The sequence below is a fragment of the Sander lucioperca genome, chromosome 2, assembly GCF_008315115.2.
Source record: "Sander lucioperca isolate FBNREF2018 chromosome 2, SLUC_FBN_1.2, whole genome shotgun sequence".
NCBI lineage: Eukaryota > Metazoa > Chordata > Actinopteri > Perciformes > Percidae > Sander > Sander lucioperca.
In genome coordinates, this window is record NC_050174.1 from 47,836,074 (window position 1) to 47,853,134 (window position 17,061).

Below are 17,061 nucleotides of genomic sequence, written 5' to 3' on the forward strand. Positions count from 1 at the left end.
TAATTAAAAGTAAACGTTTTTTGATTAGAGTAAAATTAGGTAAATATAATGAGAAAAATACTTACAGCCTTCAAAGTAAATTCTCCATATCCCCTGTCAGTCATATTATATGCATGTTGTTGTTGGATTTCCATTACTGGTTCATTATGTAAGAAATATGAACTTAAATTTAACTAAGTTTAACTACCTTGTATATTGTTGGGCAGTGTAATGTATAGTATATGTCATGTTTTATATTCTCATGAGTATGTGAAATGTAATCTGTAACGTAAGTAGTAAATAGCTGTCTGATAAAAAAACAAACATTGAGTTCATCCCTTCTTTACACAGTGAACTCTGTAAACTTAATGTATGTATTTAGGGCTGTTGTGTTGAATTACCTTTTAAGGTTCCTATGATGTCCATTCATTTAGAATACACTGCAGGAGAAAACACAGCCCTGTTTTGGATAACTGCAGTTTTAACAGCACAGGGGAATATAATATCCTTACTTCTGTCGAAGTGCACATTTTAGTTTGAGAGATCATTCCGAAGTAGTTTATATGTAAGCTAGTATTTGTATGTGTAATTGCATAACTTGTAAAAATGAAGACGTTCAAGAAATGTTTTTGTTGTGGAACATTTATTGAACCTTAAATCACACACCATATAGAATCAGATGGTAAAGACAAACCTGTGTGCCTGTTCTGTATTGCTCCATCTTAATAGTCTGTGCTAAGGTGTACAAAGATCAGTTGGAGTCTTTTGACTGTTTGACCTCAATGAGAAGAAGCTAACACTATGGTATAAAACAAATAATCATTCTTGTCGGTTCAGTTTTTAGTTCTGTTTAGTTTATCTATATAAACAAGAGGATACATTTTCATGTGCAGTATGTAAAGATCATAAAAACACCAACACCTTGTAAAATCATGTCACTTATCAAAAAGAAATCAAGATGAGAAACATTTACATTTAATGACAAAACTGAATATACAACACACTAACGGATATGTCCAAAAATAAAAATGTATATTCACGCAGAAGAAATTAATTATTCAAAATCCATCAGTCTTTCTTCAAAATCTAACTGGAACTGGACCTTGAACACCAAGTTAAAATAAGTAAGTTAAATTTACTTTGGATAATGTGCTATAATAGTTTTGAGGAGAAAAACATTCTCATATTCTGGCTTCCTTTTTGTTTTTGTATTGTCTTTGTTGTCTATTTTGGAGACGCTAGCTAACACTAATAATGCTGTCAAGTAGCGTAAAAGGATGATAATGTGAGTGAAGGGAAACCTTGATAACTAAAGTGAACATGTTCTGTGTTATGACAGTAACTAGTCTACTGTGAAAGCTTTAGGCTAAACACTTGGGCAAAAAGACAAAACTAAAAACTAAACTGTCTAACCTTGCGATAGATGAGAACAACATCTATTGTTCTCATCTATTTTGGAAGGTCACACAAAAAGTGTGACCTTCCTAAATAATTAAATTGCTCATGCAATCCAGCACCACTGTTGCGTCTCTGGGCTCAACATTTTCTCTTTCAACTCATTCATTTCTTTTTCGTGTTTTTTCTGCAGTTCATCCAGGTCTCCATCTTCGGTCATGCCTTTCTTTTTCAACTCCTCAATTTCTTGTTTTTGATTCTTCAGCAGTTCATCCATTTGTTCTCTCTCATTTCTTTTATTTTCTTCCAGAAGTTTCTGTTTGAATTCATACAGTTTTTGTTCATGTTGTTTCTCTAATTTAGCCAATTCTTCCTTCTGATTTTGTTTCTGTTGGCTCAACAATTCCACTCTCAACTCATTAATTTTCTGCTGATGTTGGATAGACAGTGTTTGCTTTCTGATTCGACAATCTTCTTTGTTTTGGGTTGAAAGTTCCTTGTCCAAGTCTTTCATTTCTTGGCTGTGTCTTTTCTTTTCTTCATCAATTTGTTCCTTCTCCTTTATTCTGTTTTGGGCTGAAAGTTCTTTTCTAATGGTATTAACCTCTTTTTGGTGTGTTTTCTGCATTGTTCTTATTTTGTCCCTGTTTTCTTTCTTTTGGGTCAGAAGAATCAGTACCAAGTCAGTCATTTCTTGCTTATGTTTGTTCTGTACTTCCTCCATATCTTGCTTTAGACTTTTTTCTTTGTGGGTAGAGAGATCATTCAAGCGGTCATATTCCTCCTGCTTCTCCTGCATGGCTTTGTCTTGCTGTCGCTTCAGATCCATCACTTCCTTCATGTGTCTTTCTATCTGAGCTGCAAAGTCCCTTTCCTTGCTCTCTCTGAATTCATTGAACTCTTCAGCTTTCTTTCTGGCCTCCTCGTCATACTTCTTCTTCATGCCTTCCAGTTCTGTTTTATGGTTTTCCTTTAACTCTTTCAGATTCTTCTCCTCTTGTTCCTGTCTGATTTGGTCCTCTTCGATTCTTTTCTTTTCATAATTTGCCCTTTCATGATCATAGTCTTCTTGGAGCTTTTTCAGTTTAGTTTGCTCCTTATGTTGTCTCTGTTCATCTTCTTGTTCTCGTTTGTCCCACCATTCTTTTTGTTTTTTCTCCCACTTCTCTCGTTCCTTTCTCATTTCCTCTCTGCTCTCCTCCAGCTTTCTATCAATAGTTTCCTTAGATTCTGACTCTGATCTTATTTTTTGCTCCAAAGCTTCAACTTTTTGTTCCCACTCCCGTCGTTGAGTTTCATCCTGTTGTTTTCTCTTCCTGTCTTCTTCTTCTCTTATTTCCTTATCTTTCTTTCTCTCCTCACGTTCTTTGTTGATGTTCTCCTCCTTTTCCTGAAGTTGTTTTTCTCTGAGTTTGCTCTCATGTTCAATTTCTGATCTCTGTTCTTCCATTTTTCTTTTCACTGCTTCCATTTCTTTCTTATGTTTTCTTCCCAGTTCCTCCCTCTCTCTCTGCATCTCTTCTTCCTTCTCCTTCAGGATCTTCTCCACTTCTTTCTGTATAGCTGCCTCGGCCTCTTGCAGCATCTCATTGCTGTAGCAGCTGCCTCCATTTTCCTTCACCATGGTGTCAATCTTGGTTATCAGCTCACTGACTTGTGTCCGGTTTTGTTCCTCATAGTTATTGAACACATGGTATCTTCCTCCACAGTCAGTGATCAGTTTCTTAAAGGAATCATCACATTTTTTTTCTATGTACTCGTTAATGGGCCGCTTCTCACGTTTCAGTGAATCTCCTCTTGTGAAAAGAATGATGGTAAACTTTTCAGAATTTTCCCCAAAGATTTTCTTGATGAGTTTTAATGTCTCCTTTTCCTCTGGTGTGAGTCTGCCAATTTGTAACACCAACAGGAAGACATGAGGTCCTGGAGCCAGAAGACTGATGCATTTCACCATCTCCTCATTAACCTCTTCATGGGACAAAGTATTGTCAAAAAGACCAGGAGTGTCGACCACAACGACAGGACGACCGTTCACTTCAGTCTGTTCTTTCTGACAACATTTGGTGACTGATGTTTGGCTTGATTCAGCTTCAAACTCATCTCTTCCTAGAATGGTGTTTCCTGTAGAGCTCTTTCCATTGCCGGTCTTCCCTATCAGCACAATCCTGAGACACTCTGGGCTCTGCTTCTCATCATCACCTGGGGAATAACACATTTCACAAATAAAATAAAAATTAACATAAACCATTTCAGATTGAGTGTTGTAGCTGTAATACTTCACTACAAAAAAAAGAGACGGCATGGTTTTCCGTCAACTCTCGTGACATTGAACCACGCAGGAGATGGCAATGTGCCGTAATTGCTTTTCGGACATTAAAAGTAGCATAAAGATTAAACATTAAGGCCATTCCTATACAGTTCTCCAACCATGTATTTTATATGTATATGCTACATACTTCTGAGACATTATACCTCGCCATAACAAAAACAAACTAGAACTACTGTAAAAATAGACCTTTCTGAAAAACTTGAAACTAAACTAAAACTAGCAAATGCACTCCAGAAAATAACTAAAACTAAAGTAAAAAAATACAAAATAAAATAAAAACTTAATAAAAATTCAAAACTAGTATAACCATGGTACTTACAGCTGATAATGCTTTTTGTTCTCAGGTTGATCAGTTCAGCCTGTAGTGTGCTGATCTTTTCTATTTGGCCAAATGCAAATGTTTTTGTTGTGTAGCAGCATGGTTGGTCTTTGTAAGGTCTTAGTCTCATTTTTTCTATTTTGTCCAACAGCTCTGGGATCTGCTGCTGGTTCTTGATGTTGAGAACAACATATCTTCCTCCACAGCTCTGACAGAGATCCTGGATGCCATTATCTTTGTTTATAAACTTAACAACAGCTGGAGTTTTAGGATCTGACTCCACAGTGAACAGAATCATGGTGAAGTCATTGACTCGAGAGCTGAAAGTGTTCTGGATGGTCTGTAACTCTCCCTTGTCTTCATCAGTGAGGGGACCCACAGGTAGGACCAGGATGAAGGCATGGACGCCCTCAGGATCACAGAGGGAGATACACCTGAATGATTCCTCCATCACTGCCTCCTGACCTTCTCCATACAAGGCAGGCAGCTCCACCAGGGAAACCCGACGTCCACACACCTCTCCCTGATGTTTAACACACTCTGATGAGTTGGAGACTGAATGAAGCTCTGTCTGACCTAAAATAGCCTTGGCTGCTGAAGTCTTCCCTGCTCCTCTCCTCCCACACAGAACCAGGTTTAAAGCTGGTCTGATGTGTCCAGATGTTGGTCTGATGGTCTCTTCAGTGAAGGTGAGGAAGGTTCCTTTGTTTTCATGAACAATGCTCTCAATCTTCTCCATTAATAGCATGCGGTTGTTTTCAACCATGTTGTACTGTCTTCCTAAACAGTCTTGAAGGAGTTGATTTACAGTGTTACATTTATTCTCCTTGTGCGTGTTTATGACCATTAAGTATTGAAAGGCATCTTGACCGAACAAACTCAGGATTAACTCAAGTGTTCGTCTGTTCTCCTCAGTGAACTCAGAAGGCTTCACTAACAGCAGAAGAACATTTGGTCCAGGGAGACTAAGAGTCACACAGCTCTTCATCTCTTCTCTGATTGCTTCCTTAGACATACTGAACATGTCTGGAGTCTTCACTACTCTTAGAGGATTTCCTCTCCACATTCCATTGGTGACCTCACATTGCGTGTTTGGATTTATTTTACGATATTTCAACTCTTTGGTCCCAATGATGACTTTGCATAGTGTTTTCTTTTTGTCCTCCTTTTTTCCAAACATCACAATCCTAAGGTCACATGCTATAAAATAACAAAGATATAACTTTAGTTATAAGATTCCATCGACACATTTTGTCATCAATTCATCATATTTGCAATCCGTCATTAATTTAACAAAGAGGGATGCAGACATTAATGACTGATTGCGTTTTATTGTGTCAAAATTCATGTGCTCTCCTAGATTTACGAAAATGACCATTTTCTTGTAGAGCTAAATCTTTCTGACAAATCTCAGCCTGATGAAACATATCAAAATATCAACATACATCTCAGTGTTGTATTATATATTGCCACTGTATGTATCTGGATAAAACAACATGTTATGTACTTACACTGGTGGGACTGGGTATATGCACTGGGAGCTTTCACCTCTGTAAAAGACACAGTCATGTCAAGTACAACAGTATGATTCTACAGTCATTTGTGGTAATTATACAGTTCTCATTACCTACAGTAAATGACTGTTCTTCACTTACCAGCAGCATTTGTAGGGTCCAAGTAAAAACTGACATCTTCTGCTTGTTTCAGGCTTTCCTGATCAGAACCTGGTGCTGCATCCTTGAATACATCACATCTCACATGCTCTCCATTGTTCTCTTTTACAATTTGCCCCAAACGTGTTAACAGCTCTGGACGTTCAAGATTCTTCTGCTTCAAGTATCTGTATCTACACATTGTGATCATGTCTTTTAATGACTGGTCTAGTTCATCTTTGTCCATGAAAGCTGAACTATCCTGTCTGGGGGTTGATATCAGAACCAATGAATGATCAAATGGTTGATCACCTAAGTTTTCAAGGATTGATTGTAGCCTCTGTTTGTGTTTCTCAGTGAAGTCTTCAGGCTGTAGAACCAGCAGGAACACATGAGGGCCAGGATCAGAGAGTCTCACACAGTTTTCTACATGTTCTGTCAGTTTGTGTTCAGAGATGTCAGGAAGCAGCAGATCTGGAGTGTTGATGACTGCTATCATTTTCTCCTTTAACTGTCCTCTTTCTCTCAGACAGCGGTCTGGTTCTTCCTCAGTGTTGAACACAGTCTCTCCCAGTATGAAGTTCCCCACTGAACTCCTCTCAGACCAGCTGTTCCCCAGCAGAACAACCCTCAGCTCAGACACTGAAATGAAAATTTGTTCAACCATTTAAACCAGGGGTCTTCAATGTTTTTTTTAAGCCAAGGACCCCTTAACTAATGGCGTTTTTCCATTACATGGTACCTGCTCGCCTCGCCTCGCCTCACCTCTATTCTACTCTACTCGCCTTTTTTGTTTTACCATTATGAAAAAAAGTCCCTGGTACTCGCTAAAAGGTACTTTTTTTAGTATCACCTCCGTCGAGGTTCCAAGCGAACTGAGGCGATAGCAAAAGGTGACGTGAAAACCTGCAGACTACTGATTGGTCAGAGAGAATCGTTGATAGCGACAGACGGGGGTGTCCTGAACAAACCCACCATTTTTAAATAATTTAGTCAGCGGTGTTTTTTTTGCTGCCTCCAGCTTCTTTTGAAAAAAAATTGTCTTCTGGCTGTGGCAACAGCCACATGCCAAGAGTCAAAAACATCACACCTTCGACGTTCTGTGTGTGGGTCACGGCAGTTTCCTGCGGCGTCTCTACTGTATGACGACCAGCCATGCTCTCCTCACGCATGAGGCGGTACTAAATCTGCAATGGAAAATGGAGGACGGGGCATTGCGGTCGAGCCGAGCCGAGTAGAGCTGGTACTAGCAGTGGGTAAGCACCATAAGAGAGATGGAGCAGGGACCCCCTACTACATATATTGTATAAAATTAAGTTGCATATTAAACTGTGCCTACAATAACGTGTGGGGGTCCTAAAGCCTTTATACATACCTTTTAGTGCATAGAATACTAAGCTATTAAAATAATTGTTGGCATGTTTTTTCATGTTAAACATACATGTGGGTGGCTTACTTATTGACTACCTTACCTAAAGGCCAGTAAGCCTAGTATCACCAATGTTTTTTCCACAAATAGACTATTTTATATTTACTATTACTATTTACTATTTATATTTATATTTGCTAATAAATGTTGGATTCATGTTAAGACATTTTAGCTTTTTGAAAAAAACTTTAAAGAATGGACAATAATTTGGTGCCCCCCCCTGCAGTAACTCGGACCCACTAGGGTGATAAAGATCTCTGGTTTAAACAGTAACTGAACACAACATTTTTGAGTTAGTAACTTACATGTGCAGTAACTTGGGTGCAGAATCAATTGATAAACATAAACAAGTGTTGCAACAGCAACTCTTTGGCTTTTCCATAACAAATTAAGTAATTCTGAAGAAAAATCTCTGAAACATTCATGACAAAGCCTTATGGTCTTTTTCTTATAATAACGCATTATGTATACTAGACAACATCAAAATACTAGATAACATCAACCCCCCTGGACCCCCTGATAGTGACTGGAGTAAAAAAGACGCTTTGGTTCACTCAAGTGAAAAGTGAGTTATTACATTATTGAGATTTTCACTCATGAAAAACTGTGAATTCAAATGTAATCAAACACAAGAATAATTCAGACTCAGTTAAGTTTGACTCACTGTCAGGTGGCAGCCATGGAAAACTCCAGCTGCGCTTAAGGGGCTGGTCATCTGTAACTGTAAGGACACAAAAATAAACAGATTAATTCATGAATTCATTCATTCATTATCTCTGTTAAATGTGATCTCTAATGGACATGCTTGGGACACTAACAATGCCACCATTCAAATGTGTTATTATTGTGTTTTTTTGTATTAAGAACTGTGATTTATAAGTTCTGTTCAGAATATTTTCATGTTTGTCATACTGATATTACATGATTGGTCTGAGATTCAGCCAGTAGCCTGTTGACTTACTTACCATGAAGACCAAACACAGGGTGAAATAGTTAGCCTGGCTCTGTCCAAAAAGGTAAAAAAAATCCATCTACCAGCTCCTCTAAAGCTCACTGATTAACACATTATTGTTGAATAAACTGTACAGAAACTGAAGCTTAGAAAGATCACATTGTGATTATACGGGCTGATAAACCGGGAGGAAATCTAGCGTCTGAGATTTAGATGCAGGAGCTTCAAGCTCACTTTTATTCATGATATATAAAATGTTGAAGAATTCTCATTCAGTTTGACTCACAGTAAGGACGGTCAAGGGGAGGGCTGCTTCTGTGCTTCAGGGTATTCAAATCATCTATGAAAATACAAAAACACAGATATACATATATATTTAAAACCCCTTTAGACTGATTAGTAATACTCTATTCATGCACATGACAGAAACAGTGGTGGTCTTACAAGAGGTCTGTTTCCCATCCTGAACTTGACGGGTCTAGACAAAATGTCAGGCTTGTTGCATGTTGCATTTTCACAAATAGAATAAAGCTTTCACAAATCGGAAACTGTGTTTTTAAGAATCTTTAGCCTCTCTGGGATAATTTGGTCCAGATTTGATAAGTCTACGTATAGTGTTTTTCAATGTGGACCTTGTTCAAAGTTGTCATCATTTGAAAATAATCTGTGAAATCTCCCTTTATTGTGTTAAATAACAAAGACAATACAGCTTTCACAAATCTAAAAGTGTGTTTTAGACATAATTAATACTTTACCCTAATGACTAACACGCTTTCAATACAGTAAGAGGTTAAAAAAACAGAGGATCAGTCAGTCAGCAGTGTAAGTTATGTTTCCCTGCTGAATTGGAAGCCAACTTCAGCTTTAAGTTTCCCTTAAATTTCCCCTTAAGCGTCGTTCTCCAGCCTGCAGTTCAGAGCGGCAGCTGGGTAGCGCAAATCTCTTCTTTAAAATTTAGTCGTGAAGCCAACAGCAAAGCCCAACTTTATTTTTAATGAAATCAAACAAAGAGAAATGCTCTCCCCTCATCTTCAAATAGTCAAAAATCGATACTAGTGTAACCTACTTCCTTGTCCAGCTGCTGCAATAAATATGCACAGAAGAAGAAATCACTCTCCACAAAATCCATGTGAGAAGTATTTGATGGTTATTTATTTGTGCTTTAGAACATTATCTCTGCGTAACAATCACAAAGTAAGCTTTATTTATCTCTTTGTACAATGACAGATTCAAGTAGCTACTGTAGGATAAATATTTTTGTGAGAATAAATTCAGAGGTTTTAGAGTTCATAAGGCTGACCTTGTCGTCTCTGCTTCCCTGGGTTATGAGAGGCCATCTGTTTTTTTAGAAGTGATAAGATATTATAAAGGGAGTACGGGATATTGGCACCCAGGAAATAATTGGAAAGTTGAGAAAAGGCCTCTTCTGACCACAGGAAGCGGAGATGACAATGGAGCAGTTATTTGCAAGCGGTGAGAAGTATGGTACAGGTTGTGAAATGTCCTTGACTCTCAGTACTCCCTTAGTCTGCAGAAGATAAAGAAAAATACACAGGTATTCAGTAATATGAACATCATAAAACATTTCGTAACCAGTGTATATATTTGATAAATAGAAAGCAACTGTAAAATATCCCAAGAGTAACAAATGTCTGTTTTCGGCCTGGGAGTGTGAGAATCAAGGTAACATTTCATACATTGCGTTAACTCATGGAGGGATCCGGCAGGAACCGAGAAGATCTGGACTGTAGCCAAACTGATGACAGCACCACCAGAAGATGGGACAGAAATGGATAAAAAGACAGGTTTCTAACTGGGCGACATCAGATGCTGGCGAGACTCTGTCAGTTTGTTAGGACAGATAGACTTATGTTGTAATATCTGATCCTTGTGCACAAGTGTGTATTCTGCATTATCATTCGCTAAAGTTTGTTATATTTTAACTGAACAAATCCTGAGTTTTATTTCTGATCTACCAGTAAACAAACACTTAAGATTTGAGGGTGTGAGGTGTAGTGATCTAAGTGGAGTCAGATAGGTTATTTTGGCCTCTTTGGCCAGACCGGTCATCGGTCAGTATTTTATTCCTTCACTACACAACACATTAATTCTGCTGGTATAGAGATGGACTGGAGTATGTGACGTTAGCTGTCCTGGAGGTCCGTTTCAGAGAATAGGTTTAGTGAAAACTCTGAGTTTTTTAACCCTGAGATGAGGGAAACTCTGGGTTTTCTGTTTCAGAAAGGGAGGTTAATCAAACCTGAGAAAGAGGTAACTCCAGCCCGTTTCAGAAAGAGAGCTAACTTAACCTCAGATTCAGTTACTATGGTAACTGAGTCTGTGAACCTAACCTGGTCGGGAGCAGGTTTATTTCAATAAATGTTAGGCAGACTATAAAACGTTTTTGTTCCAAACATGGCATTTCCTTGTGTCAAGGATCCCGTTGATGAAGAAGCTGTATTACTTCACAGAGAGTTAAACATACGTCGGAAGATGATATTGAGGCCCCGACTATAGATGCATTTTCATTTCCAGATACTAGCCTACCTATTTGAGCGGTATCGTTTTTCTTCCCAGTCTATCAGTTATGTAGCCTACATACCCTTATCCGTCCTCATATCACGAACGTCACCCATCGTGGACATGCTCTTACATCCCAGCAGATTCTTTGTGTCACATTAGGTTTTTTGCAAATGGCAATTTTCTTTACAACATTGGTGATGCGGAGCATATTAGTAAAGCCACTGTAAGCAAGGCCGTAAGAAGAGTGTGACTCGCTCTGAAACGTTTGTGCAGTGTTCCCTGGACACACACCAGTGAGAGCCATTAAAAAGGAGTTCCACAGTATTGCAGGTGAATGATGTAAACCCTTTGAAATAAAAGATTATGAATTATAATTCTGTTAATGATGGTGCTGTAGCCTCAGAATAGGATTAGTAGGCTTAGGACTTTTTCGCCCGCAGGATTGCACCTAAATGAAATAGATTATAGGTTCAATACCATTTCACTAGTCATATTATACTTAAGATTAAATATGAAATTAATACACTATATTCGAACTTACGCATTTACTCTAGCAGCAATTTTCTCTCAGAGTTTGTTAAACCACCTTCCTGAAACGGACCCCTGCAGAGATATACCCATGGGTATATCTCTGAGGGGCCGTTGTGTCTACACATGCTTGTTTGTCTTTGTTTTAGTTGGATAATGGACGGTTATTAATTGAAGAATTATTGATTACTAGTGCTGTGCCCGTTTGGAGTGCGTGCTTGTTCGAAAAGGCCGATAGAGAGCCGAAGTCACGCCCTTCTACTTCCGGTCCATGGGACCTATCTTTAAATATGAACGGGAGTGAACAGGGCGAGGCAAATTATTTTTTGATCCCGTTTGAATTGAGCCATGGATTACAAATATGATGATCGTCAATTTAAAAGAGAATTTTTCAACCGAAGAAAGTCTCAGTTTATTGTTAAACTGTTGAAGTATAAGACTGTGAAAATACGTAATTAGAAAGACTACACACTTCAATGTGGCATGGATGATGTCTCGCTGAAGCTACGATGTCTGTGTGTATCGTACCAGGGAGGTAACGGTACTCAAATGAGCATAGGATCTTGCTTGTTCTTTTGCTTATCTGCTGAAAACACTTCACTGGATAAAACACATCAGGTAAGATAACGTTACATGTGTTGTGGAACAGAGCAAAGCTAGCTCGCTAGCGAGCAAGTTGAGCATCAAGCTAGGTGACGTAAATTGTGTGAGACGAGAGATGTAGTTCACTGAACATAAAACTAAGTGGTACTACAACAAACCTACGGCTAACTGAGACTTTCTTTGGTTGAAAAATTCTCTTTTAAATTATGAACATCATATTTGCAATCCATGACTCAATTCAAACGGGATCAAAAAATAATTCGCCTCTCCCCGTTCACTACCGTTCATATTTTTTCCGAATTAAGGTCCCATGAGGTCCACCGGAAGGGGCGTGACTTCGGCTCTCTATTGCTTGGTTCCCAGTATTTTTTTTCCTACAACTTTATTTAACTATAGGCGAGATTCAATCAGGCGTGGCTCAGCTGGCAGCTAATCTAGAGATTCGGCGTGTTCTTTTTTTTTCCTCTAGTGGGCCGGGCGGGGGAAAGATGGAGCCTTGACTGCTGGAAAAGCTGCTATAGTGTGTACGGATGTGGCCCGGGCAAGGTAAGAAGGGAGCCAGTTCAGCCTGCCAGCCAGCAGCTTCCCCGGCATCTGCTCTTAGACAGCGTGCAGAGACCGGAGAAATGTGCACAACAGCAACAAAACAACGTGCTGGAGAGCCCCAGAACCTGGGCGTAACATCTAACATGCGTCTGTGTACGATTAATTACATGAATTGCATGTAAGATAGGCAGCAATCAGTTTGTGGCAGATGATCACTTTTTGGCATGACAGGCAATCAATGAGCCTTGTAGTTCTAGGGCTGTAGCAACTCCCCGCCTCCGCTGCGGTAGGCTACTGCGCATGCGAGAGACACACAGAGATTCCTCGATTAGCATAACTGGTATTGCTAAAGTATAAATGTACCTTTTTAAAGAGCAGTTGTCTGTCATTATTTGTGTACGTGTTGTAATAACAGCTGGGTGTGCAGAGGGCTATTGCACAAAACCAGGATAAGGGATTAAGCCGGGATATTCCAGTTATCCTGGATGAATTTAGCCTTGACTTGGTTACACAAAAGCAGAGGCACCTAAGTTACCATGGGGATTTATTCTGTGCAGCTAGCCTGCTCCTGACCAGGTTAACAGCCAGGATTTATACATCCTGGAGCCTTTTCTGTTCCCTCAGCAGTGGTTTTACCTTATTTTTATTAGCCTGCATTAAAATACAACAGGTGCATTTGCTGTTCAGTAAAGCACTATTATTATTTAAAGTTGTGACCATTATTTTTATAATTATTCATGTGACAGTCATTGTTACTGTTAGATTGCTGGATGAAAACTGCTTGTTGTTAGAAGTTTGCTGAATATTTTATGGCAGTTGTTGAGATAATTGGAAAAGCCTGATACAGTCGCAAATGTGTTTTAAATGAAATCTGTAATGAAGGATAATATATAAAGTACTATACATGTGTTAGTGGTTCTAACAATGGCAGACTGGGCAGGGACAAATACACCTTTAATTATTTTAGTTGATTAATTATTTTAGTATTCTTTAACAAAGGATCATGTATGTTCCTCTTCCATGTGCATTAAATTTGGCATTCTTAGCACACAATTTGTGTTCTCTCCAGTGTACTGGGACTATATTTTGGGAGGATTGAACAATTATTATAGGTTTTTATAATTGTACAAGCCTCCCTAATTATAGTCTTAGATCACTGGACCAGTAACTATATAGTATAGACTACTGTACATTCATGAAACAACAGGGAGAGGACACCTCAATGGTTTGACCTTATATTTTGCTGAGGGGAAATAACTGATGAATATACTGTATTACAGTCGTGTTTACAGTGTGCATTATACTTATCACTTAATTATCTTGATAGTTTCTAGATTTCAGAGTTTCTGTCTTTCTTGTCTATGTCCATATATAGCATATACTATGTAAAGAAAGAAACTCTACCTCTGTAAAAAAAAAAAAAATTAATTATTAATTGTTATATTAATTATTATTACTAATTATTTCCACAAACTAACAGTTGTACATGTAGTATATGAACATTCTTTTGGAAGAATTCGGGTTGGTCGTTCTCCAAGCTCTCTGCAGGAGTTTGTAAATTGATGCTGAAAATCATGAATTGTAATAAACCTTTTTATAATCAAGAACAGTAACGGCGGATTCCTCTTCATACAACATCACAGCATTATTATTAAAGACACCACATAGACTTTGCCTGAAAAGCGAGTAGTGGGAGTTAATATGTTACTTAGGAAATTTAAATTTTAGCACATACTTCTCCAGAGGGAGAGAGAGATATTTACGCATCGTAGGCCTATTCTAGAATTGTAGATTAGTGGTTGTAATTGATGGTAAATTTCCCGCGTAACATTAGGCTGTCTTCTGCTCACTTTTAAGGCAAAGAAAACAACTGTTCATTTGTGCAAATAATTACCCTAACTCCTTGAATGGTATGATTATGACGGTTTCAATTCAGGGCAGTGGTCAGTAAATGCATATTTTTAGGCGACTTACGCATTCAGTCGGTCTGCGATCGTCTGCCACACTTTCTCTCACTGTTTCATTATAGCGGCCGTGTTTCTTTTTTACAAATAATGTGTTTCACGTTATCATAGTACATCCATAAGAAGCTGCTGCTCACTCTGTGTAAAGTATGCACAATAACGTATTCTCCATTTTAGCATCAGTAAATCTGTTATCGACCTCGCGGTCTGTTAATAAAGCCGTGAACGTGCATCTATCTGAATTACTTCAGCCTGGCTCGACCTAGTCGCTCCTCCTCAGCCTGGCTTGGCCTTCGTGAAACGCACCAAGCCAGGATGCACAGATTAGACTATAGATCAAGCCTCACTTTATCTGTTATCCTGGATTTATAAACTCTACTTTTGTGCAATACCCCCCAGGTCAGTGCTCACATTCACTCCTTCACTGTTTACCTCATACATGTGTGATAGCCAATTAATATCTGCATTTTTTTTTTAAGAACACCCCTTTTTGGGACTGTATCCACAGTTCATTTATTGGTCCCTGAGTCCAGAGTGGTGCCCCATTTATGATATATATATATATATATATAGGCCTATATATATTATTTATATATCAACATTCATAGCTTTATTAAAGCAGCCATATTATGCCCATTTTCAGGTTCATAATTGTATTTTAAGGTTGTACCAGAATAGGTTTACATGGTTTAATTTTCAAAAAACACCATATTTTTGTTGTACTGCACCGCTCTCTCTCACTGCTGCAGATCCTCTTTTCAGCTGGTCTCTGTTTTAGCTACAGAGTGAGGCCTCTTTTCTTCTTCTTCTTCTGTACTATCTTTGATTGCACTGCACATGTGCAGTAGCTCAGATGTAGATCATGTCAGCTAGCTAGCTCCATAGACAGTAAAAGAAAGGCTGTTCGGTCAGTTACAAGGCAGGATTAGCTGGGAGACTTCTAAATGAGGGCGCACATGTAAGTAGTTCTTTTGTAGATTATGGTGAACTTGTGTGTGTTGTAGCAGTGCTTTGCTATTGAGAACGAGGTAGCATGCTAGCGTTAGCATTAGCGTTAGCATGCTAACGAGCTAATGGTTGCGGTTAGCCTGCTCGTTTCGGCTTGTGACGTCACAAGCCGTGCCGATTTTGAACAGCTCACCCAGAGACTGAAAGGCAGGACACATTCAGAAACTGTATCTCACTCTAAACAGCATGGATGGATTTTTTTCAAAGTTTGTATATGTGTGGAAGCACCAGAGACACAACATAACACCCCAAATCCCAGAAAAAGTGATTTTTTCATAATATGGGCACTTTAATATTGTTAGCATACCTTTGATGATTGCTAATAACCGAACCTGTGCCTCCTAAATCCCAACACAGCAAATGTCTGCTGCCTGGACAATAAACTGGACTATATTTTACACAATTTCATTCCTTTATGTACTGTAAATTTTTTTTTTTTTTTTTACAATAAAGTCTCTCATAGTTTGGCTTTGAGGAATTTGTGGATTTATGTGAACAGTGAGAGAACGTTATCCAGATTAATGAAATCTGACTGGACTCACCAGATGTTGCAGTCTCCATGATGTCACTTTGCTGGAAACATCAGAGACTAATTCACCTGGAGGAAAGAATAAAATAATTTAGGTTCTCTTACACTAAACTCTCTTATTTACTCACACACTCAGACAGCCACAATTAAATAATGAATAAGTGTGAAAGTTGATATATTTGGACAAAGAGTAATTACTTAGGTTACTTGTGCTAGTGTAGGGTGACCAGACGTCCCTGTTTGACCGGGACAGTCCCGATTTGACCGCCATGACAGTCCCGATTTTGAGTTGCATGTCCCGAGTCCCGACAAAAGCCTGCTGGGACGCTAAAATGTCCACTATGAAATTGTCCCGGTTGTCAGCAATTACATAGCCGACGTGGTCTTATTATAGCCCGATCATGAACTAAACCCATGTAAAAAGACTAAAGCGTCCAGCGTATGATTTTAACAATGTGTGTGTGTCAGTCAATTGTAGCGGTCTGTGTCTGCATAATCTGTGCAGCTAGCCTTACAATGTACAATGAACAACACATTGACTGACGAGAGGAACCCCATGACCATTCCCACCTTGAAGGCGATACTTGTCACATGGGCCAATTTTGCTGACACTGTGCGCAATTTCACAGTAGGCTTTCAGCCAAGAAATTGATTCATGAGCAAATTCACTCCTCTAAATGAGATTACATTTGTGTGTGTGTGTATTGTTGGTTAGAATAACACTGGTAACACTTTACGGTAAGGGTACATGAATTATCATGAATTCATGCAGGAATGAATTGATGTATGTTCTATTATGCATTATGTAATTAATGATTTATGTATTACTGCATTGTTTAATATCCTATGAATCATCAGGAATTGACATGTTCATAGTCTGTCATTCGTGACCTCATACATGAACAACACAACTAAAGCATTAGGTACGTGGGCACATCATTATGAATTATGATTTATTAAGCATGATTATGATTATTTATTTTTCTGCAAAAAATGTGGTCATCACTGCGCAAATTCTGATTTGAACACAACTTGTGCATAATGATATAGCCACCGTACCTAATGCTTTAGTTGATGTGTTGTTCATGCATGAGGTCATGAATGAGGCTATGAACTAATGTCAATTCCTGATGATTCATAAGATCTAAAAGAATGAAGTAATGCACAAAACATGAATTAATTTATCCATGAATTCCTAATCCATGTACCCTTATCGTAAAGTATTACCATAACTTTAGTTCAAGCCTGTGGCAGCAGTTCCAAATAATTGGTTTAGTGCCACACAATGCAAAATACCTTTTCACA

At 38.6% G+C, this 17,061-nt stretch overlaps 1 protein-coding gene across 1 annotated transcript; it reads right to left on the reverse strand.

Annotated features, from left to right (window-relative positions):
• Nucleotides 1–1,452: 1,452 nt before the first annotated feature.
• On the reverse strand, nucleotides 1,453–16,830 carry LOC116056844 (centriolin-like). The gene is made up of 7 exons (XM_035999034.1): nucleotides 16,816–16,830; nucleotides 15,770–15,825; nucleotides 7,768–7,824; nucleotides 5,678–6,316; nucleotides 5,534–5,572; nucleotides 4,023–5,222; nucleotides 1,453–3,573 (listed from the first exon to the last, which is right to left on the reverse strand). The coding sequence occupies exons 2-7, from the start codon at nucleotides 15,786–15,788 to the stop codon at nucleotides 1,481–1,483; spliced, it is 4,047 nt and encodes a 1,348-aa protein (XP_035854927.1). The 5' UTR covers nucleotides 15,789–15,825; nucleotides 16,816–16,830; the 3' UTR covers nucleotides 1,453–1,480.
• Nucleotides 16,831–17,061: the final 231 nt, after the last annotated feature.

Excerpts from the sequence above, each read along its gene's own strand:
- LOC116056844 (XM_035999034.1), bottom strand. Across the intron at positions 5,223-5,533 it reads ATATACCCAGTCCCACCAGT|CATGTGACCTTAGGATTGTG; the intron begins GTAAGTACATAA and ends GTTATTTTATAG. Across the intron at positions 3,574-4,022 it reads AACAAAAAGCATTATCAGCT|GTGATGATGAGAAGCAGAGC; the intron begins GTAAGTACCATG and ends GTTATTCCCCAG.